The 25062-nt window shown below is 38.1% G+C and overlaps 1 protein-coding gene across 1 annotated transcript in view; it reads right to left on the bottom strand.

The window, feature by feature from the left end:
* The window catches only part of LOC106876120 (uncharacterized), a 138795-nt gene that overhangs the window by 56783 nt on the left and 56950 nt on the right, over positions 1 to 25062 (bottom strand). The window contains exons 15-18 of the mRNA XM_089346163.1: positions 23113 to 23184; positions 21292 to 21363; positions 19448 to 19519; positions 4059 to 4216 (exon numbers count right to left, since the gene is read on the bottom strand). Of these exons, the coding sequence (XP_089202289.1) occupies positions 4059 to 4216; positions 19448 to 19519; positions 21292 to 21363; positions 23113 to 23184 (374 nt within the window). The remainder of the gene's footprint in view (positions 1 to 4058; positions 4217 to 19447; positions 19520 to 21291; positions 21364 to 23112; positions 23185 to 25062) is intronic.

Genomic DNA, 25062 nt, shown 5'->3' with positions numbered 1-25062 from the left:
GACATAATTATATATATATTTAAATGATAAACTTCTGGAAAGTTCTTACGTTTATGAATTTGTTTTTCAAGACTCCTGATGTAAAATCGTGTGTTGAAACGGATATTCTAGTATTTCGCGATGGTCATATATTTTTTTTCGCCAAAGAAACTCACGTTTATTATTGTTCTTATTCTAACTCAAGACCATTGTCTGAAAATCTTTCGTCACACATCTTTGACGTCTTCAGCGACACTTTTCGTGTTCGTGTGTGCTCTTGTTCCACATATTTCATTCTACTCTACTTTTGGTAAGTTTTATAGATATTTACAGTCCCGGTGGTGCTGAGAAGCCTAATTTCTCAAGATTGGTATTTAGACAGTGTGTTACATATCCATGTGCCCCAATAATAATCCTGAACTTGTAATCTGGATAGAGTAACTGCCAATTTCTCCACAGTTCAGCGTAGGTATTTTCTCTTTCGCTGATCTTCAGCTTTATGCTAACATCCGCTGAGCAGCTAATTTCCACAACTATACACAGTTTCTATTCTTTATCCCAAATCATTATATCAGGCTTGTTGGGCTAACATTTTATTGAGTCGTTACTGGGACATTCCATCAGTACTCCTTTGTAATACGAGTGGCAATGGCTTCCACCATATTGTGGGTACTTATTTCTTTGTCCTCGATGTTAACCTTCTGATGGATTTCATTATATAGTGTGCTAACTATAACATCATGCCTCATCGATAGATAACACTGTGATCATATTTTGGGATAACTGCTTATGATGTTTGTGATATCTTCGTTGTTCACTCTACAAGGTCTACATCGGTTCTCACATTTTACTGCTTATCCTACATCTCTGTCCTTCTTGTGTATCAGGTATTTGGTTGTTATTTCCTGTTCTTGGATTACAAACGCATATTCTTCAATGTAGGGGGCAGTAATCCCCTTATTGCTCCCTGATAGACTGCTTTGATGATCAATGTTACTATCAACTCTGAGTGTTCTACTAGCATATCTATGCATAGACTTCGGCTCATTTACGCTCATCCTTTCATCTGATAATGCGGTAGAGTCGTGTGACTTCTTTGAGTTAAGGTCATCAGAGAAGGAATGCTGCTCAAGGTGCTGCCTTCCAAGTCTTGTGATGTTATCGGCCTCATATATGCAAAGTTGGTCAAGGGATTCACCTCGATACTTGGCTGTAAAAGATGTTGCCGAAGGGATATGTTACGACTTTCGAAGGAATTTTGGATCGATTTTAAGCCTCTGCCGCCTTGTTTTCGTTTTTAAGTATGTATGTATGTATGTATGTATGTATGTGTATATCTGTGAGTATCTGTGCGTATGTGTGAATGTATATGTGCGTATATACATTCCTATACATAATGACATATGTTTTCTTGAATGATGTATATAATCGATCCCCATTTTAAGTCCATCACTTGGAACCATGGCTGCCTTTGACAGAGTCTTCTCTGTTGTAAACAATCAAGGCATGTCTCTGGTTTGAGGGTATCTTCCTCCCTTCCTCCAGCCAATCACAGCAGCATTGGAAATGGTCATGGGCACTGACTGTTTTCCTGGATAAACTACAAATCTTCATACGTGTGTCAGTACCGTGCGCGTGTGTATACATCTATATATATGTATATACATATAAACGCGTGTGTTTATATATACATATCTTCCATATTTAAAACTTTTAACAACCTCATATACACACAACAAGGCTTCTTTGTGATCCGGTCTACACCAGTTCAGTTAGCTGGACATTGGTCCATAAGATTAAGGACATCTTAAAATCATCATAGAGTCATCCTACTTGGCAAAGGGTCACCAGTCACTCGATGTTTCCGTTTCACTGACCCCTCGCTTTTCGCTTTGACCCTCAGCACCGGATTTCCCATTTCTTCAGGGAAGTGCTCTATATCTTCTTTCTAAAAACTTATACCCCCTTTGATTCCAATTCCCACCCACACACTTTCTTATCAATTCCCCACCCCATGCTCTACCAATATATACTTTACATCTCTGCTTCCTCTTCTTTCCTCTCCCATCCCACCAGATCCACTTGCACCAACCCACACCCATACATTACCTCTCCCTTCCCCTTTACCTCCACATTTACTCTTTACACACATTTCACATACTAACTCGCAGTTTCTACATACAACATACATCTCACCTCGGCCATCCCAGTAACTCTCTTTACACTTTATCACACACACACACACACACACACACACACACACACACACACACACACACACACACACACACACACACACCTCTTTCCCATAGCGCCCTCTGTCTTTTACACATACAAATACAAACACAAACACACTGTTACAGGGACTCAGAGATATTCATGCCTGAGACACACACACACACACACACACAACTGCCTTCACACATGCACTTTCTTAAACGTTGCTTTGGTTTGTACCTCCAAATCACTCAAGTCTCTCTCCTTCTTTTACCTTTCATTACTATTTGGCCCCTACTAACTGCAGCCAATTCACTCCCTTATACATAGCCATGCTAACGCTCTTCTGCCGTCTCCCTAATTCTTCCAATAAAAAACAGTTTTGGTCTTCTCTCCTTCTTCCGACACCCATTTTCTTACCCTCTCTTCCCATATGTGTACCAACACCTTGCTTGGACCGTCTACATTATTCAATCTTCATGAAGTGTGCCTTCTTGACAGACTTTTTACATTCCTGTTTTTTTTTGTTTCTTGGAATTTTTCTTGTCTCGATATTTGATCTTCTCAAATAATTTTATTCTCGCATTCGAATTTTAGCTTCTAGTTTCTGCTGATTCTCTCCATGTCACGTCTTACAGCTTTTACAGAGTTCACAGAACATTGCGAAGCAAGCATGATGATAGCATTTTGATATTCAGTACGAATCACAATGATACATGTGATTGTTTTCCAATATTCAGATGGATCTCAGTCCTCCATGTCAGCTAAAGTTTTCTCAGCTACACCTTTATGTTCATGCGCTCCAACGCCATTGACTATTCACGAATACATTAAGCTTTTCCTGAAAAAATGGGATATAAAAATCGTCATATTTAATCTACACACTCTGCACACATCCCTCCATCTATCCATCCTCTACATTCATTATTCTTGTGAGGGTCACGAAGATAGAGTCCTGAAGTTCCTTCTGCATAGGGTCCTATCAGAAGCAATTGTCAATACATTTTCTGGCTGCATTCTCGAACCTGACCGACTGAAACTATGGATATTATCTCGCCATCTTGTTCTTGGTCTACCCTTAGATTTTCTGCCGGTTTGGAGAGACGCCGTCATCTCCAAAGCACGCACACTGTCAAGTAATGTTACTCCAGAGATTCTTCGGAGGAAACCCATTTTGGCCTCTGTTATTTGTGATCATACTCTTTCGGTCGTTAACCAATATTCATGTCCAGAGGTGAGGGTAGGTTCTCTTACCAAGCTGTCCTTTTCTGAGGATCGAATACTAGAGCATTTGTTGTACGTCGGGAAGGTCATTATGCCAATAATAAACGCACGCACTGATTCTATTTCACTTCTTTATCATTGGTCAATTTGTTTAATCATTCGTTAACCAATTAGTCCGTCAACCAGTTATGGCTGTTTGAGACATTTTGTTGCCATTCGTGACCTGTTCAATGTCTGTCTTATATTTTGGTTCTATGCTTATGTAGTCGTACGGATGTGAGTGAGAATGTATGTGAGAGAGGATGAGTTAGAAAGAGTGTGTGTCTCGGTAAATGTGTGTGTGTGTATGTGAACGCCCATTCATGCCTGCGTGCGCTGTTGTGTGTATGTATCATATATGTATGCTTGTGTATGTGTGTGTGTGTCAATTAGGGTTTGTGTGATACAGTTGGCTCCTTAAGTGCATTAAAGAGAATGTGTGATTGTGAAACGTATGGATGGCAAAACGTTTATTTCTTTATATTTTTATCTGTCGGTCCTGTTTCGTAAGACATTACATCACGAGCTGCTGAGAATGACCGGAATTTTCTTTGTGTTAATAATAAAAGAACAACAGAAACAAGGAGGATTTTACTTACTTGTACATTGTGAATAATTCAGTATAGGTATTCTTTTGCCAAAATTTGTTTGACAATGGCTATAGACTCTCACAGTTCTGTTATAGTTATTTTTCATATAATTCACCAAGGCTGGCAGGTGACATCCACACGCCATATTGTAATTGTCACGGAGGTCACTGTAATTATAAAGGGAACTCTAACTGAATGTGCTTCTGGTCAAAAGAGAAACTGCTGTCTGAATTACCAAGAAACAAGGTTTATAATATTTGAGCAAGCTTATTAAAATTATGACATTCAGGTTTATTTTTTCCAAAGAGATGCTGATAGCATCAATAATGCGGAATGGTTTTTAATGGAAAGTGGAATCATATAAAGTTCCTATTCTCGTTTAGCTAACATTATTAAATAATAAAGCACTTATAAGCAAGAAGATTATTAGCCACTTGAAATGATTCCATTTTATGGTGGTTTAGGGAGGTTTTGGTGTCGGAGATTTGGTAATAACGACCTGGCCATTGTTTCTGAGTAAAACACATTTAGACGTGAGGTTGTGGGACTAGGAACGTTGTGTTTGTTCTACGCACCAATTGTCTTTAAAGTTGGAGATGTACCACTGCAGGAACTGAAAAAGTACAGAGTTGTACATTTTTTAGCTTCTGTGGTAGACATGCACGTGAATACTCATAATTAGCAAGGAGACAATAAAATGATAAACGTTTATTATTCGAAATGTCACAAAATATTTTCTGTTTTTTTTAAAACAATAATGATGGCATGGAACAGCCCACCTAGCTCACCAGTTCTTGTCAACCCGTGTTTCTTCTTTCCCTTTTTCTATGACATAACTTCCTTTCGTTATCTGGTGTGTTTATTTTAATGGTCTGCGAATATATACAGTGAGTTTCTTTGCCCTAGGTGTCAGAAATACACTCGGCAAGAAATGGAAACAAAATTGAAAGAAAGAAATTACCCAGCTGGATGACAAAGGGAAAGATATTGTTACGTGCCGAGGATCCTGAAAAGGGAAATGTTGCATCCAACTTTAGATCAATAACAGGCCTCCTGCAAATGTGGAAATTAATATTAGGTGCTTTGGCCGGTAAACTGTATAGATATCTGGGAAAAAGTGGGCTGCTGCCTACTGAACAGAAAGGGTGCCGAAAGAGGAGTCGTGGAACGAAGGGTCAGCTCTTAATTGATAATTTAATTATCAGGGACTGCAAGAGAAGACACACGACCAGAATATGTTATGGGTTGTCTATCTTAAATCATGCGATATGAATCCACACTCCTGGATAATAAGAACAATGGAAATGTATGGAATAGGGGAAATATGTGAAGTCTTATATGGAATGGCATGAAGGACTAGTGAACGAAATTGACAGCATAGAATCAAGCATTAGGAGAGGTGAAAATCAAGAGAAAAATCTTCCTGGGAGACAATGTGTCCCTATTGATCTTCGTGATAGGAATGATCCCTTTGAGTGAAATACTACAGAAAACAAAGTTGGGGTTTGATCTGGGAAGAGGTAAGGGAAAACTGAACCAATTGCTGTTCATGGACGAACTGAAGCTATTCACAAAAACTGAGGCAGAACTGGACAGCCTAGTCCAGTCTGTGCGGATTTTATCCAATGAAATTAAGATGGAGTTTGAATTTTAAAAATATGCTACGATGGTGATGAGTGTTAGTACCTAAGCGAACCGGTAGATGAAACTGGTGCTCAAATTAGGGGTTACTAAAAAAAAAACAAATGCGACATGACAGATGACCAAAAGGCAATCTACGACAGAATAAAGGCAAGACTACAGGAGAACGATAGCGATATTATTTGCAACCTTAAAAAGGCTGACCGGTGGCAGCTGAACCAAGAAACGAAAAGTGTTAATGATATTCTGAAATACATCAGAACAAACAACATCACAGAAACAAATAACTTGATGAAGGCAGCAAGTATTGTTGTAGCAGAAAATGTGGGTGTTGATGTGAAGAAAAAGAAATACAATGGGAGTGACAAAAGAAAAGATCCATGGTGGAAAAGAAGAATCCAGACAGGGTTAGATATGCTCCGAAGGAAATTTCTGTGTTAGACCGAAAAGAGAAAGGGGAGCTGAAAAGCGAACAAAAATACACGGCACTGAAAAGGAAGTATAATATTGAAAGAAAGGGCCTGAAAATGGTAATGAAGCAGCGCCTCGTTGCAAGGAAAGCAAAGATGGTAAGATTCGACCAAAGAATGAAGGGTTACCACCAGAATAGGGTATTCAGGGTAGATCAGAAGAGATTCTATAAAGAAATAAATGGAGAGTGTACAGATGAAAAGGTGATACCAGATAACAATGGAAGTCATAGGTTTTGGAATGACATCAGAAGCAAAGACAAGGAGCACAAGAAGGATGTTGAATGGTTGCAAGAACTGAAACAAACAGTAGACTGTCCGAAACAGGCAGAACTAATTATTTCAGTTAGGTAAGTGAAGGAAAACAACAAAAAGATGAGCAACTGGAAGGCCCTGGGACCAGATGGTGTTCAAGGCTACTGGCTCAAAAGATTTGGTGAATGTCATGCACGAATAGCTGCGCAACTCAACACCTTGTTAAATTCCGACCAAGTAATACCAGAGTGGTTGACTTTGGTAATGACAGTGCTGTGCTTGAAAAACATCGAAAAAGGCAATACGGTAGACAATTACAGGCCGATATCCTGTTTGCCACTTATTTGAAAATTATTGACTGGAATACTCGAGTCAATGTACGAACATATGGGAAAAAATGGAGTCCTGCTACATGAGCAGAAGTGTTGCAAACGTAAGTGCAAAGGTACCAAGGATCAACTCCTGATAGACAAAACTGTACTTAGAGACTGCATGAGGAGGAAAAGTAATTTAGCCATGACATGGATCGACTATCGTAAGGCATACGATATGATCCCACACTCCTGGATAATGTAATGTATGAAACTATTTGGTATTGTATCGAATGTTGAGCGTTTGCTTGGAAGAAGTATGGCGAATTGGAGGACAGACCTAACAGCATAAGGAAGAAGTTTAGGGACAGTAGAAATCAGGAGGGGCATCTTCCAAGGGGACTGCCTGACCCCACTGATCTTTGTACTGTGCTTGATGCCACTAACACTGATACTGAGGAAAGCAAAAGCTGGGTATGTATTCAAAAGCCACCAACAAGAAGTCAACCATTTGTTATTCATGGATGATTTCAAACTTTATGCTAAAGATGAATCCCAAGTCAGTCCCCTCGTTGATACGTTGTATACTTTCAGTGCTGATATCAGAATGGAGTTTGGACTGAGGAAGTGTGCTGTGTTAGCCTTGAAGAGAGGCAAAATCAAATGTATGGACGGGCTATCGATACCGTCGGGGGAAGTTATGAAGCGGATAGAAGAGACGGGCTATAAGTACTTGAGGATTTTGGAAATGGATAGATTGATGGAGAAAGAAATGACAGAAAAATTTAAGATGGAGTACTTACGCACACTGAGACTGATACTCAACTCGAAATTAAACGGACGAAACAAGATCGAAGCTTTCAACACCTGGGCGATTTCACTCCTTAGATATGGAGCAGGGGTAATCGCATGCACAGTAGACGAACTAAACAGCTTAAACAGAAAGACAAAAAGACAAGGAAGTTGCTAACTAGGTATGGGATGCTCCACCCAAAACGTGATACAGACAGACTATATGTACCAAGAAAAAGAGGGGGAAGAGGACTTATTGGATGCGAACACAGCATTCGAGCGGAAGAAAACAACATAGTTGGTATGTAAAAAATGCCACAGAAACGCTACCATTAGAAGTAAAGAGGTCAGGCTTGTGTAGGATGAAAGATTGCAAAGATAAAGTACTGTACAAGTAAATGAAAACGATGGAAACTGAAAATAGGTGGGTAAAGAAAAGAATGCACGGACAATTTCATAGGGGGGATGTTGAAGATAAGACAGGCAGAGAAAAAAGATGGCTGTGGATGACGTAAAGTGATTTAAAACCGGAAATGGAGGCTCTAATCTGTGCTGCCCAAGAGCGAGAACTAAGAACAAACTACATAAAATACAGAATAGACAAAACACCAGAAAGTGATAAGTGCAAAATCTGTGGACAAATCGGTGAAACCGTATGGCATATTACCAGCCAATGTACGCCACTAGCCCAGAAGGAATATAAGAGACGCCACGACGATATAGCAAGGATTGTCCATTGGACACATTGCAACAAGTATGGACTTGACAGAGCTAAATATTGGTACGACCACAAACCCAACGGCATCATCGAAAATGATAATGCAAAGATCCTGTTGGATTTTATGATTCAGTGTGACCATGAGATAGAGAATAGGAAGCCAGACGTAGTCTTAATTGAGAAAGAAACCAAATTATGCTGGATCATAGATATAGCATGCCCAGCTGACAAAAAGGTATGCGATAAGAAAGAAAGTCGATAGGTATGAAAGGTTAGCTTCTGAGATAAAGCAGTTATGGTCGATGAAAAAGGTTGTAGTGATACCAGTAATTTTCGGAGCCCTGGGAACAGTGAGTAAAAATCTTGAGAAGTACATTGAACAAATAAGGACTGTAATAAGGGTAGAGCACTTCCAGAAAACAGCACTGCTTGCAACCGCTCGAATACTCCGGAAGGTTCTCGAAAAATAAGAGGTGTTACCTTAGTTCAATGGTAGTGAACAGCTGACACCGTAGTACATCTCCAGCTTTAGAAGCTGTGCAAAAATCAATAATAATAATAATAATAATAATAATAATAATAATAATAATAATAATAATAATAATAATAATAATAATAATAATAATAATAATAATAATAACAACAATAATAAATGACTTGTAGTACCAGGTCGTGTCTCTCACAGCTTCTGATCTTAACTGATTGGAAGTACTATCACGTACTTCGAGCGGTCACTGTCGACGCTTTGTTGATGTGAAAATATTTTCTACTGTGGATCAAAACTGTATTTGCAGATTCAACATATCTTTCTTTTCGTCTTTAATTGTCCTTCACGTATAAACACAAACGAATATATACAAATGTAATTATTTGGAAACATATTAAAGAATTCCGCGTATCAGAATTTGTAAGGTAAAATTAAGCAGGATGTAGTGAGAGAGCGAGTATCTTCTTTAGATATCATTCTAGATATACTTGAGAGACATAAGACAAACAGGATACAATACAATGTATCGGGCAAAAGACTATATACGGCAGACATAGGAATGCAGTATATAGATAACATATATAGGTAATGTATTAGATGTAGATGATATACAAGATATGGACGAATCTACTATATGTAGCTTATCTACAATATATAGATTACCAACTATTAGACATAGCTGACATCCTAGCTTATAGCCGACAAACACCTTAGGTATTTTGGTCAAAGTCGATAGCTTTTGTGGACCTGCGAGATATTGCTGAGTAAAATACCAGTTATATTTGATATAATAGCTTTAACTGATAAACATCCTAAATACATCTGGAAATTAAGTCAGATGTATCTGAAATTATAGGCATTTCGAATAATTCTCTCTCATTTGTCACTCATTTTTTTTGCAAAAATAATCTTCACAAAAGAGAATGTTCTGAACCCTTTAGACTTTGGCCGAACCAATACCGAGTATTTACTTATTAATTTATTTATTAATTTACTTTTTAATTTTAAGGTACCGTAAACTCACTACAATTATTTTAATTTTAAATTATTTATTCCTTCAAGAAAAATATTTTTTTAAAAATACTATGTCATCCTTTGTCAATAAGATATTAATTTTTTTCCTTTGCAATTCTCATTAATTCAACCCGTCTTCTATTCATAGTTTATATTTAAAATTAATACTGATCAAATGACATTTCCAATGCTATCAAAATTATATATCTCCTCAACAAGCTGGTTATGCTTACCGCCTCTATGTATTTGAATGAATCAATAATAGTTTAAACATAAGAATTTTGCCATTTCATCTTGCTATCCTATAACGATCTGATAAATGCAACATTTAAGTAGGTCTTCTGGTATAAAAACTTACCCCTTCAAAATGTACAATATATCCATTCTTCTGTGTTCATAAACACACACATACACACATACTGGGTCAGTGGTCGCCACAGGGCCATTGCAGAGCCCATACGGCACTCGGATGTCGTTATTAGTAGCCTGGAAGTTGTTGGCCGTGCACATTTTACCCCTAGGATGCTTGACAAGCAACGAGACCGATCTGCGGAGCCAATTGTGCCAAAACTACAGAAACTCCTACTTCCTCTCGATGATCATACACCTCCTGAGCAGAATGTCCCCGGATGTATGTAATAGCACAGAAGACCTTCTCCGCAGAATCATTGACTGCAACCATACCTACGACGTGGTGCGATGTGTAATAAGAAGTGTGGATGCAGTATCCTTATACCCTTCGATAGATGTTGATTTTACTGTGGAGAAACTCCCCATCACTCTCGCAATGTGGAGTTTCTAAGTGTTGACAAAGAATAACTGAGCCTGCTCCTGAAACCGACAGGTGAGAAGGATTACTTAGATGAATATGGCCTTAGATGTTTCTACCCCTACATCGGTAAGAGATAGACAGAACCCCTACTACGATCTCATTTACCAAGAAGACTCCTAGAGAGAGATGGGACGGGTGGACCAACGTTATACAGACTCCTGAAAACGATGACGTGTTAAAAAGATGGTCATACATGCATTGAGTGTGCGTCCCCAAGTGACAGTTAAGGGCCACATATTCAGGTTTAATAACATGTGCGACCCTAGAGAATTGAAACGACATATACAACACTCCATCCACCGCATGCAGTTCATTGGCTACAACCAAAGGAACAGGATTAGAGTGTAGAAAGAAGCCAGGGCTAAGTACAAGGCCATCGTAAAGAGTGATGAAAACGGGATTCAAATGAACCAGGAAAAAGATGGATAAGGCCAACTCATGGTATGACAACAAGAAATACCAGAATGTCATTTTCGTTGATCTTGACTCAAGTGGCGAACTAGTATACCATCTTAGAAAAGGTTAATCTAAGGATTAAAGTAATAGAAAGGCAGGGAACCTCCATAAAATCCCTGATCTGTAGAACTTACTCCTTCGATGGGTCCCCACATGTACGGAGAACAATTGCATAGTATGTAGGATGAACGCACAGGTTAACTGTAAGATTAGGAATGTAGTCTAAAGTTTACGGAGTATTGAAAGACGGTGCAGAAACAAAACAGCTTACATAAGGGAGACGCGACACCCGCAATAGGAGAGCAAATAGGCGAATAATGGTGGGAGCTCAAAGAGAAAAAGGCTCGTCATTGTTCTACTAATATGCCAAACACAACATAGAAGCTCGGTTAATAACATAGAGATTAAGGTACTGTCAACCCATAGAAAAGACAAGACACTCAGACAGATTACAGAGGCCATTAACATGGTAATAGACAGACCGAGCGTCAACAGAAAACATGAAAGGAACAATAAAAACAACTACCACCAACACACCACGCAACACACAGACTGAAAACCGAAGGGGAAAAAGACACAAGAACAATGTAATACACACACACAAAACAAATATGCACACATTTATGCTTAATATAAGAAACAGAGATGAATAAGTAAACAAAAAATAAAGCTATACATAAGGCTTGGATACGAACAACATAGTAGGCAAACTCATATCACACACAAACAGACATGCAGTATCTTCATAAAAGGCCACAACAACACCATAACCGATAACAACAAATAATCACGATAGCAACAACGTGAACAAACACACAAACACAAAAGTATACAGCAACCATATCAAACGTAAGTGGCAAGAACACTAGCGGAAGAGATAACGTAGGTAAGGAGGGCATCAAAGTGCCACTAAGAGCAACGATGACAACGATGAAAATAATATAAAGCGGACGGGTATAGACGGTGGAGTGGGTAAGTCCATATATACACACATAACTACCTATCCGAAACATGGACACGCGCACGCACACACACGTGCACGCACACACACGTGCACGCACACACACGCGCACGCACGCACACGCGCACGCACGCACACGCGCACGCACACACACGCGCACGCACACACACTGACGCTCACACACACACACAGACGCAAACGCATGCGCGCATAAGGATACACCTCATAAAAGGACAGAAAGAACTACTCTGAGCAGGAGGATAGACGAGGATGGAAAGGGTCACTGAAGAGGTCACAGATGTGCGAGGGAAGATTTCCAGATAATGGACATAATATAAGAAGAGTAATAAACGAGTGAAGAACGAATATATAGTGCATATGCTTATTTGGCTCCCAAAAATGACGTCCCGAAATATAACAATATGCTTCAACACACATTTTCACACCAAACATCTTGCAACACAAATTCGTAAACGTATATAGAAAAGAAAGGAGCCATGGTAGAGTGGCTGTGTACATCCCGCCCCAGGTCCTGCTGTCATATTCAAATTCGGTGTGTGACATTGAAATTGTACACATAAAACAACTTAATATTGTTACATGTACTACATATCGCCCACCGGATGCTCCGAGTCATACAGGCAAGTTTGAAGACTGCATAGTTAAGATAGGAAGAGTTCTCACCAAACTGGAACAACACATCAGTGTATTCCTTTTGGATGACTTTAACTTCTCTAATGTGGGATGGCCTGAGGTTCAGATGCTCCCAGGAATGACAGACCACCAGCAAGCACAGGTGGAGTCCCTGATCCACCTTACCAATGCTTTTTCCGTGGAGCAAATTGTGCTGCAACCAACCAGGGCAAATACTATAGTGGACCTCTGCTTCACAAACAATATGGACACTATCCATAATGTTAAAGTGACACCGATGCTGGTCTCGGATCACAATATAATACAGTTGTCTATGCATGTACCAAAAGCTACTGCAGACATACCGCCTATAAGAAGCACCCAAAATCTTTCCAAGCTAAATTTTCATAAAGCAAATTGGAAGCTGATAGAGAAAGAGATCCTGAAACAGGATTGGCCTAAATGTCTCTCCACACCAGACATTAACATGAAACACAAACATTTCATGTCCATAATACAAGCCATGTGTGACAAATCAGTCCCATTGTGCAAGGCCAACGTACACAAAAATAGGATCCTTAGGAAAGGAAAATTCTTAATAAGGTGACGGACAAAGATTGCAAACCGCCTGAGCAAGCACCCCAAAAGTGGCGGGCGAGAAATCCCGCCTGGAGAGAGCGTTATTAGAGATTGAGAAAAGTTTGCATCAGTCTCATGAAAAGGAGAGAGCAGATAAAGAAGCTTGGGTGATAGAAAATATCAGGTCAACCCTATAGCTTTCTTTAAGTTTTCCAAAGAAACAGCCTCAGTACACTACAAGATAGGACCCCACCCTTCTTCCAAAAAGATGGCCCCCCCCTCACAGGAAAGCCATCCGGATAAGTGAAATACTGAACGAACAGTTCCAAAGTGTGTTCACTACATATCTGAGACACAGGCAAATGAACAAACCAGCAGAATTCTTTGCAACTTTATCTGTAACCCAAGAGGCAAAAACTGAATACAAATACATTGAAGAAGATGTGGCATTGGCCATCGAAGAAGACGTGACATGACACAATCTCAGCTGCTGGCCCTGACAAATTTCCAGCCGTCCTTCTCAAATTGTGCAAACGATCCCTTGCAAAACCACTGCAGCCTTTCTTTCAGAGCTTCCTTGCAAGTGGTAAGCTCTCAGACAAACTGAATGAAGGGATAATATGCCTTTTTTTATAAAGTAGGAATTAGAGCAGAGGCTAAAAATTATAAGCCTGTCTCTCTGACATTAGCAAAGTCGTGGAACGAATAGTCGGCAAGAAACTAATCACGTTCCTTGAAGAAAGCGTCGATTAGGTAGACGCTCTCTAACACAGCTCTGGTTGTTACAACAGCTGCTAAATGATTCAAGCGTGGATATGATATTTCTCGACTTTGAAAAAGCCTTTGACAAAGTCGACCATGGTATGATGTTTCACAAACTGCTTGATGTTGGAATAGGCGGAAAAGTTAGAGAGTGATTGCACAACTTTCTAAAAGATAGACGTCAAGCAGTGGTGGCCAATGGAACAACCTCCAGGAAAACACAAAGAGCAAGTGGTGTTCCACAGGGCACTGACTTAGGGCCAATGCTATTCATAGTGGCGTTCTCAGACATGCCTTCAACTGCAAAGATACCCTGACACAAAAGTCTCTCAGACAATACAAAAACCTGGAAATATTGCACAACTGCAACGGGAGTTGGCTGTAATATACAGGTGCGATGAGGACAACAAGATGCAGCTTAATGCAGGAAAATTCCAGTCCTTACGCTACCAGCACACAAAACTAAACGGCATGCAGATAGAATACATTGGCCCCGGAGGAATTGCAATCCCTGAGTCAAAATCAGTGCGTGACCTGCGCATTGACATGAGCAAAGATGCATCTTTTCAAGTGCATATTACTAATTTGGAAATGAAATGCAGACGGATAGTTTGATGGATGCTCCGAAATTTGAAAACAAGATAAAAGGACTAATTGATGGTCCTTTGGAGGACATTCGTCCTCAGCTTGGACTACTGCTCCCAACTATGGTCACCACACAATAAAAAATTCACAGTGGAACTCGAAGCAATCCAACGAAGCTACACTAAGAAAATCATCTCGGTGCAACGTATCAGCTACTGGGAAAGACTGAAAGAATTAAATCCCTTCTCCCTGGACGAAGACGGGAAATATATGCAGTGATATACATCTGGAAAATCCTGAAAGGCCTTGTAACAAACTTTGGCATTGAAAGTTACTCAAACTGAAGTACGGGGCGCCACTGCATAGTGCCAAAGATCCCAGCATCGCGATCAAAATACAAAACCAGATATTGCAACAGCTTGGGATTCAAAGGTCCAAAATGCTTGAGACCTGCATTGTGTGGATATAAGTGTCTTTAAAACAAAACTGGATCTCTTCCTGTCGAGGGTTCCTGAGGAGCGTACCTCACGGTAAGAAACACAGATGAGGGCAGCGTCATCAAACTCGCTCGTTGACAAAATGCCATATATCAGAAGAGATTTCAAATAAAGGTGTAGCTCAGTGAACGGTGGTGCTCCAGTATGACCGCAGCATTGAAGCTGAAACATTTTAAAGAATCAAAGAATTAAAGAATATGTATGCGTGTGTGCATGTGTGTGTATGTGTGCATATGTGTGTATATGTGTGTGTATGTGTGTATGTATGTGTGTGTGTATGTGTGTGTGTGTGTGTGTGTAATAACGGAGGCGGCCATACGCAATATGCCATTTTGTAGAATAGTTCATTGATTCATGTGGTAAAAATCATATACTGAATGTTGAATTTAGCCAAACCATCCAGCGATGGATTAGGCACCACGGGTGAGTGTTAATGTTCAGCGTAACTAGAGTAGTATACGGATCTTGCTCATTGTGGTTCGGTTACTACCCTGTCAGTGAATAGACAGGGGCCATTACCCGCTCTAAGGATCTTTGACTCTTATTTCTAGCAATGTTGGCTTTACCCTGCACCCTCAGTCACAATTAGGGAAAATGAATATATATATATATATATATATATATATATATATATATATATATATATATATATAATGGCAGTTCAGGAAAATAGAACGAATGCTGCCGTTGATTAGCTACAAGAGGCCATCACCTCTAGCTAGCAATGTGACACACGAACGAGTGTCCATTATAACCTTCAAACAGGGGAGGTCAGCCGCTTCCCCTTGCTAGTATGGCGTCTACAGACCAGCTTCAAGGTTATTGCCACTTATCAATGTAGAGCAGCCGAGCCGAGCAGGCGTCGTTACTGACCGTCAGTTCAAAGGGTTATTTACCTAAATTCAGTGGATAACATCCACAGGTTTTCAAAAATAGAAATATTGATATTTCTAAGACTCTCTAAAGGAGACTACGGGAATGGTACTGGATATTGATAGCTATCTCCAAACTAACATGGGCTGACCAGAAAAATAGAACGAATGCTTCCGTTGATTAGCTCCAAGAGGCCATCGCCTCTAGCTACCCAATGTGACACACGAAATTTGTCCATTATAGCCTTCTTCGAACAGGGAAGGTCAGCCACATCGACTTGCAGTTCTGGCATGTACAGACACGTATCAGGGTATTATGACGATTAGGATGATGAAGAAGAAGAACAACAACAACAAAAACAACATTAAAAAAGAAGACGAAGAAGGAGAGGAAGAAGCAGAAGAAAAAAGGAACAAGAACAAGAAGAGGAGGAACAAGAAGAAGAAAAAAGGAACAAGAACAAGAAGAGGAGGAAGAAGAAGAAGAAGACGACGAAAGTGAAAAAGAAGGAGAAGAAGAAGAAGACGACGAAGGTGAAGAAGAAGAAGAAGAAGAAGAAGAAGAAGAAGAAGAAGAAGACGGAGAAGAAGAAGAAGAAGAAGAAGAAGAAGAAGAAGCAGAAGGAGGAGAAGATGAAGAAGAAGAAGAAGAAGAAGAAGAAGAAGAAGAAGAAGAAGAAAAGAAGTAGACAAAATGGAAAAAGAAGAGCAGAAGAAAAAGAAATTGATGATGATGATGATGATAATGATGATGATGATTATGGGGACGAAAAACAATAACAAGAAACAAGTGAAATGAAACCAAAGACACCGACAACAACAAGAAAAGAAAGGAAGAGAAAAGGAAAAGAAAGATGAGAACGAGAAATGTGGATAGACGAAAAAGATGATGATGATGAAGAAGAAGAGGAAAAGAAGAAAAGAAGAAAAAGAAGAAGAACAAGAAGAAAATTTAGAAGAAGAAGGAAAGTGGAAGAAGAGGATAATGATGATGATGATGAAAAAGAAGAAGAAGGAGAAGAAGAAGGAAAACAAAAGAAGAAGACGAACGTGAAGAAGAAGATGAAGAAGACGAAGTAGAAGAAGAAGTAGAAGAAGAAGAAGAAGAAGAAGAAGAAGAAGAAGAAGAGGAAGAAGACGATGAAGGTGAAAAAGAAGAAGAAGAAGAAGAAGAAGAAGAAGAGGAAGACGACAAAGGTGAAGAAGAAGAAGAAGAAGAAGAAGAAGAAGAAGTTGAAGAAGAAGACGGAGAAGAAGAAGAAGAAGAAGAAGAAGAAGACGAAGTTGAAGAAGACAGCGAAGGTGAAGAAGAAGAAGAAGAAGACGAAGAAGAAGAAGAAGAAGAAGAAGAAGATGAAGGTGAAGAAGAAGGTGAAGAAGAAGAAGAAGAAGAAAAAGAAGACGGAGATGAAGAAGAAAAGAAAAGGAAGAAGAAATTTTAGAAGAGAAAATAGAAGAAGATGAGGAAGAGCAAAGAAAAGAAGAAGAACAAAAAGAAGAACAGCAACTATAAAAGAAGAAACATAAGAAGAAGAAGAAAGATAGCAAAAACAACTAGAATTACAAAAAAAGATGATGATGGAGAAGAAGACGAAAAGAATACAAAAGGAAGAAGAAGAAGAGGAACAAGAAGAAGAAAAAGGAAAAGTGGAAGGAGAAGAAGAAAAGAAGAGGGAGAAGAAGGAAATGAACAAGAATAAGGACAGGAGTAGGTGATGTAGAAGAAGAGGACAGACAACAAGAAGAAAAAAACGAACAAGAAGAAAGAGAAGAACAAGGAGAAGAATAAAAGAGGAAGAACAAGAAGTAGGAAAACAAAGAAGACGAAAATGAAAGGGAATAGAAGTATAAGTAGATGATCACGTAGAATAAGAAAAAGAAGAGAAAGGAGAAAAAGAAGAAGACGAAGAAGAAGAAAAAGAAGACGAAAGTCAAGAAGGAGAAGAAGAAGAAGAAGAAGAAGAAGAAGAGGAAGAAGAAAAAGAAGACGAAGTTGAAGAGGAAGAAAAGAAGAAGAAGAAGAAGAAGACGAAGAAGACGAAGATGACGAAGAAGTAGAAGAAGAAGAAGAAGAAGACGAAGTTGAAGAAGAAGAAGAAAAAGAAGAAGAAGAAGTAGACGAAGAAGTAGAAGAAGAAGAAGAAGAAGAAGAAGACGAAGTTGAAGAGGAAGAAGAAGAAGAAGAAGAAGTAGACGAAGAAGAAGAAGAAGAAGAAGAAGAAGAAGGAGATGAAGATGAATAATAATAAAACAAAGAAGAAGAAGAAGAAGAAGAAGAAGATGAAGATGAATAATAATAAAACAAAGAAAAAGAAGAAGAAGAAGAAGAAGAAGAAGCAGAAGAAGAAGAAGAAGACGAAGGTGAAGAAGAAGAAGAAAAACAGGAAGAAGAAGAAGAAGAAGACGAAGTTGAAGAAGAAGAAAAAGAAGAGGAAGAAGACGACGAAGGTGAAAAAGAAGAAGACGAAGTTGAAGAAGAAGAAGAAGAAGACGAAGGTGAAGAAGAGAAGAAGTAGAAGAAGAAGAAGAAGAAGAAGACGAAGTTGAAGAAGAAGAAGAAGAAGAAGAAGAAGAAGAAGAAGAAGAACAGGAAGAAGATAAAGACGAGGAAGAAGAAAAAGAATAAGAAGAAGCAGAAGAAGAAGACGAAGGTGAAGAAGAAGAAGAAAAAGAAGAAGACGAAGTTGAAGAAGAAGAAGAAGAAGAGGAAGAATAAGAAAAAGGTGAAGAAGAAAAAGAAGAAGAAGAAGCGAAAGAAGACGAAGATGACGAAGAAGTAGAAGGAGACGAAGAAGTAGAAGAAGAAGACGAAGTTAAAGAAGAAGAAGGAGAAGAAAAAGAAAAAGAAGAAGTAGACGAAGAAGAAGAAGAAGAAGAAGAAGAAGAAGGTGAAGGAGAAGAAGTGGAATAATAATAATAAGACGACGAAGAAGAAGAAGAAGAAGACGAGAAGAAGAAGACGAGAAGAAGAAGACGAGAAGAAGAAGACGAGAAGAAGAAGAAGAAGAAGAAGAAGAAGAAGAAGACGAAGGTGGAGAAGAAGAAGAAGAAGAAGAAGAAGAAGAAGAAGAAGAAGACGAAGAAGAGCAGAAGAAGAAGGAGACGAAGAAAAGAAGGAGAAAAGAACAATAAGGAAATGAAGAAAATATAGAAGGAAATGAAGTAGACAATAAGATAGACAATAAGGAGAAGAAGAAGAAGAAAAACAACAACAACAAAATGTGAAACAAGAATACGAGAATGGAACTGAATTGGGAGGAAAGCAGTATAAAGAGGAGGAGACGGACGGGTAAAAGATGGAAGTAAGGAGAAGGGGGAGTGTGACGTAGGCGGCGGCGGAGGAGTCTCAGGACGACGACAACGAATATGTGAAGAAGAAAATAACCAAAAAAAAAACCAATGAATACCAGAAAAAGAAGAATGGATTATGTGTTTAAGGAGTGAGAATGAGACAAATCGGTAAATGAATTAATATTAAACATTCAGAATTATATCGTGAGTGAAAGAGTCTGAAGAAAACAGAGGCAACTTACAACGTTTGTAAATTGTAGAGATTTGCAAACCATCCATCTTTGATGTCCTTAATTTGATTGTTGGAAAGATATCTACATTATAAAAGGGAGAAGATTAAAAATAATATAAAATAGTTTCGTGATACAATATTCAATATTGATTGATTAGAGTCAGAGGAATATGGAGAATAATTAGGAGCATGAGGAAGAAAGGAAGATGAAGATGGCATTGCTGATGGGGATTCTGATGAAGACGATGGAGACGATGATGATTATAACGGTGACCTTGAGGATGGCAAAGGGTTAGTATGATAATCATAATGATGGGGACAATAAGGAAGGTGATGATGATGATGATAACGATGGTGTCGATGATAAGTATGATGATGATGTTGAGGATATTGATGTCTATGATAATCATGATCATTGTGGTGAGCCTAATGCTCATTATGGAAATGATCGTGGAAATGATGGTGATAATAAGGATGGAGATGATGATGATGATGAGGACGACGACGACGCAAATGATGATGAAGAACGGGACGACGATAAAATTTATGATCACGTTAAAGTTTAGAAAGCTGTTGATGATGTTGATGAAGTTGATTATGACGATGATGATGATGAAGATAATGATGATTTTGATGATGATAATAATGATGTTGATGATGATAATGATGATGTTGATGACGATAATGAGGATGATGATGGTGATGGTCATGACGACGAACATAATGATGAGTGATGATGATCGTGATGATGAAGGTTGTGATCACAATGATGCTGATGATGATGTTCAGGTTTAGATTGATGATAATGATAATATTGACAACGACGATAAAGACGACGATGTTAATTTTGATGAAGATCCTTATGATAATGATGTTGATGGAGAGTAGGAGGAGGTGGAGGATGAAAATGCTGATGATTTTGAAGATAATCACGGAAAGGATGATAATGATGTTGAAGGATTAAAGGAAAGAGGTAAAGAAAAAGATGAAGACAAAGAAGGCAAAATAGATGATGAGAAAGAAGAAAAGAAGACAAAAGAAATATAAAAATGGAAATTATGAAGAAGAAAGAGGGGAAGAAGAAAAAGAATAGGTAGAAGAAAACGAAGAATTGAAAAAGCAGAAGAAGACGAGAAGAAAAACATGAACAACAACAACAATAACAAGAAAAGAAATAAAGAAGAAGAGAAGAAGATGAAGTAGAAAAAGAAGAAGGAGACTAAGAAAAGGAAGAGAAAAAAGAAGGAAATTAAATAATAGAAGAAGCAGAAAGAGAGGAAGAAGAAAGAAGAACCAAAACAACAGCAACAACAAAAACTACAAAAATATCCATAGCAGAAGAAGAAGAAGAAGAAGAAGAAGAAGAAGAAGAAGAAGAAGAGGCAGAAGAAACAGGAGAAGAAGTAGAAGAAGAAGAAGAAGAAGAAGAAGAAGAAGAAGCAGAAGAAGAAGCAGAAGAAGATGAAGAAACGGAAAAAGAAGAGCAGCAGAAAAAGTAGTTGATGCTGATGATGATAAGAACAACAAAATGTGAAACAACAACATGAAAACGAGAATGGAACTGAAGTAGGCGGAAGACAGGAGAAAGAGGATGAGGTGTACTAAGTAGAGAAGGGGGGAGTAGAGTAAAATAGGGGAGTGTGGCGTAGGCGGTGGAGGAGGATGTTCAGGGCGACGACGACGAGAATGTGAAGAAGAAAATAACCAAGAAAAACGAATGAATACCAGAAAAAGAAGAATGAATTATGTGTTTAAGGAGTGAAAATGAGACAAACCGGTAAATGATTTAATATTAAACATTCAGAATTATATCGTGAGTAGAAGAGTCCGAAGAAAACAGAAGAGGCAACTTACAATGTTTTTAAATTGTAGAGATTTGCAAACGATCCAGATTTGATGTCTTGAATTTGATTGGAGGAAAGGTCTCTGCATTATAAAAGGGAGAAGATTAGAAATAATATGGAATAGTTTCGTAATACAACCTTCAATATTGAGTGATTAGAGGAATATGGAGAATAATTAGGAGGATGAGGAAGAAAGGATTATGAAGATGGTATTCTGATGAAGATGATGGAGACGATGATGAGTACAACTGTGACCTTGAGGATGGCAAAGGGTTAGGATGATGATCATGATGATGGGGACAATAAAAAAGTGATGATGATGATGATAATGATGGTGTTGATGATAAGTATGATAATGATGTTGAGGATATTGATGTCTATGATAATCATGATCATTGTGGTGAGGCTAATGCTCATTATGGAAATGATCGTGGATATGATGGTGATAATAAGGATGGTGATGATGATGATGATGAGGACGACGACGACGCAAATGATGATGAAGAACGGGACGACGATAAAATTTATGATCACGTTAAAGTTTAGAAAGCTGTTGATGATGTTGATGAAGTTGATTATGACGATGATGATGATGAAGATAATGATGATTTTGATGATGATAATAATGATGTTGATGATGATAATGATGATGTTGATGACGATAATGAGGATGATGATGGTGATGGTCATGACGACGAACATAATGATGAGTGATGATGATCGTGATGATGAAGGTTGTGATCACAATGATGCTGATGATGATGTTCAGGTTTAGATTGATGATAATGATAATATTGACAACGACGATAAAGACGACGATGTTAATTTTGATGAAGATCCTTATGATAATGATGTTGATGGAGAGTAGGAGGAGGTGGAGGATGAAAATGCTGATGATTTTGAAGATAATCACGGAAAGGATGATAATGATGTTGAAGGATTAAAGGAAAGAGGTAAAGAAAAAGATGAAGACAAAGAAGGCAAAATAGATGATGAGAAAGAAGAAAAGAAGACAAAAGAAATATAAAAATGGAAATTATGAAGAAGAAAGAGGGGAAGAAGAAAAAGAATAGGTAGAAGAAAACGAAGAATTGAAAAAGCAGAAGAAGACGAGAAGAAAAACATGAACAACAACAACAATAACAAGAAAAGAAATAAAGAAGAAGAGAAGAAGATGAAGTAGAAAAAGAAGAAGGAGACTAAGAAAAGGAAGAGAAAAAAGAAGGAAATTAAATAATAGAAGAAGCAGAAAGAGAGGAAGAAGAAAGAAGAACCAAAACAACAGCAACAACAAAAACTACAAAAATATCCATAGCAGAAGAAGAAGAAGAAGAAGAAGAAGAAGAAGAAGAAGAAGAGGCAGAAGAAACAGGAGAAGAAGTAGAAGAAGAAGAAGAAGAAGAAGAAGAAGAAGAAGCAGAAGAAGAAGCAGAAGAAGATGAAGAAACGGAAAAAGAAGAGCAGCAGAAAAAGTAGTTGATGCTGATGATGATAAGAACAACAAAATGTGAAACAACAACATGAAAACGAGAATGGAACTGAAGTAGGCGGAAGACAGGAGAAAGAGGATGAGGTGTACTAAGTAGAGAAGGGGGGAGTAGAGTAAAATAGGGGAGTGTGGCGTAGGCGGTGGAGGAGGATGTTCAGGGCGACGACGACGAGAATGTGAAGAAGAAAATAACCAAGAAAAACGAATGAATACCAGAAAAAGAAGAATGAATTATGTGTTTAAGGAGTGAAAATGAGACAAACCGGTAAATGAGTTAATATTAAACATTCAGAATTATATCGTGAGTAGAAGAGTCCGAAGAAAACAGAAGAGGCAACTTACAATGTTTTTAAATTGTAGAGATTTGCAAACGATCCAGATTTGATGTCTTGAATTTGATTGGAGGAAAGGTCTCTGCATTATAAAAGGGAGAAGATTAGAAATAATATGGAATAGTTTCGTAATACAACCTTCAATATTGAGTGATTAGAGGAATATGGAGAATAATTAGGAGGATGAGGAAGAAAGGATTATGAAGATGGTATTCTGATGAAGATGATGGAGACGATGATGAGTACAACTGTGACCTTGAGGATGGCAAAGGGTTAGGATGATGATCATGATGATGGGGACAATAAAAAAGTGATGATGATGATGATAATGATGGTGTTGATGATAAGTATGATAATGATGTTGAGGATATTGATGTCTATGATAATCATGATCATTGTGGTGAGGCTAATGCTCATTATGGAAATGATCGTGGATATGATGGTGATAATAAGGATGGTGATGATGATGATGATGAGGACGACGACGACGTAAATGATGATGAAGAACGGGACGACGATAAAATTTATGATCACGTTAAAGTTTAGAATGCTACTAATGATGATGATGACGATGGTGATGATGGTGATGATGACGATGATGATGATGATGATAATGATGATAATGATGATGATGATGATGATGATAATTTTGACAGCATAATCTCGTCGAAAATGACGATGCATTTGAACATGATGACGGAGATCACCTTAATGATAATGATACTGTCGATGATAGAGTTGATGATGATAATGATGATGTTTATGATGATAATGAGGAAGAAAATGCTGATGATTATGAAGATAATCACGGTAATGATGATAATGATATAGAAGGATTAAAGGAAAGAGGTAAAGAAAAAGATGAAGACAAAGAAGGCAAATTAGATGATGAGAAAGAAGAAAAGAAGACAAAAGATATAAAAAAAGGAAATGAATAACAAGAAAGAGAGGAAGAAGAAGAAGAATAATGAGAAGAAAACGAAGAATCAGAAGAAACAGACGAAGGAGAAGAAAAGTAGGAGAAGAAATATGTTATGAAGACGAAGAAGATTAACATGAACAACAACCATGAATGCAGAAGTATAGAAGAACAAGAAGAAGAAGAAGAAGAAGAAGAAGAAGAAGAAGAAGAAGAAGAAGAAAAGTAGAAGAAAAGAAGAAATGAATGAAGAAAGGGGAGAAGCAGAGGAAGAAGCAGAAAAAGAGGAAGAAAGACAATAAGGAGAAGAAACACAACAACAAAAACAACACAAACAAAATAAACCTCAACAACAACAAAAGCAGAGGAATAAGAAAATAAAACAGAAGAAAACAAGAAGAAGAAGAAGAAGAAGAAGAAGAAGAAGAGAAAGAGATGAAGAAGAAAAAGAAGAAAAAATGGAGGAAGAGTAGAAGAAGAAGAAGAAGAAGAAGAAGAAGAAGAAGAAGAAGAAGAACAGGAAGGAGTAGATGATGATGAAGAAGAAAAAAGGACAGGAAGAAGCGGAAAGGATGAGGAAGAAGAAAAATATTTAGAAGAAAATAAAGAAGAAGAAGTCGAAAAAAGAAGAAACGGAAGAAACGTATAAAGAAGAAAAGAAGAAAGACAAATTGATGATCATGTTGATGATGATGAAAAATAAGAACAATAACAACAAAAAAGTGAACCAAAACGAAAATCAGCGACAACAACTAAAAGACGAGAAAGGAACATAAGTAGGAGGAAGAGAGGAGAAAGAGGATGAGGTGGACTAGGTAGAGAAGGGGGGAGTAGAGTAAAATAGGGGAGTGTGGTGTAGGCGGTGGAGGAGGATGTTTAGGTCGAAGACGGCGATTATGTGAAGAAAATTTCCAAAAAAAAAACCAATGAATTCCAGAAAAAGAAGAATGGATTATGTGTTTAATGAGTGAGAATGAGACAAATCGGTAAATGAATTAATATTAAACATTGAGAATTATATCGTGAGTAAAAGAGTCCGAA

This window comes from Octopus bimaculoides, chromosome 30 (genome assembly GCF_046866305.1).
Source record: "Octopus bimaculoides isolate indiv1 chromosome 30, ASM4686630v1, whole genome shotgun sequence".
NCBI lineage: Eukaryota > Metazoa > Mollusca > Cephalopoda > Octopoda > Octopodidae > Octopus > Octopus bimaculoides.
This window is presented reverse-complemented; position numbering and strand designations above follow the sequence as displayed.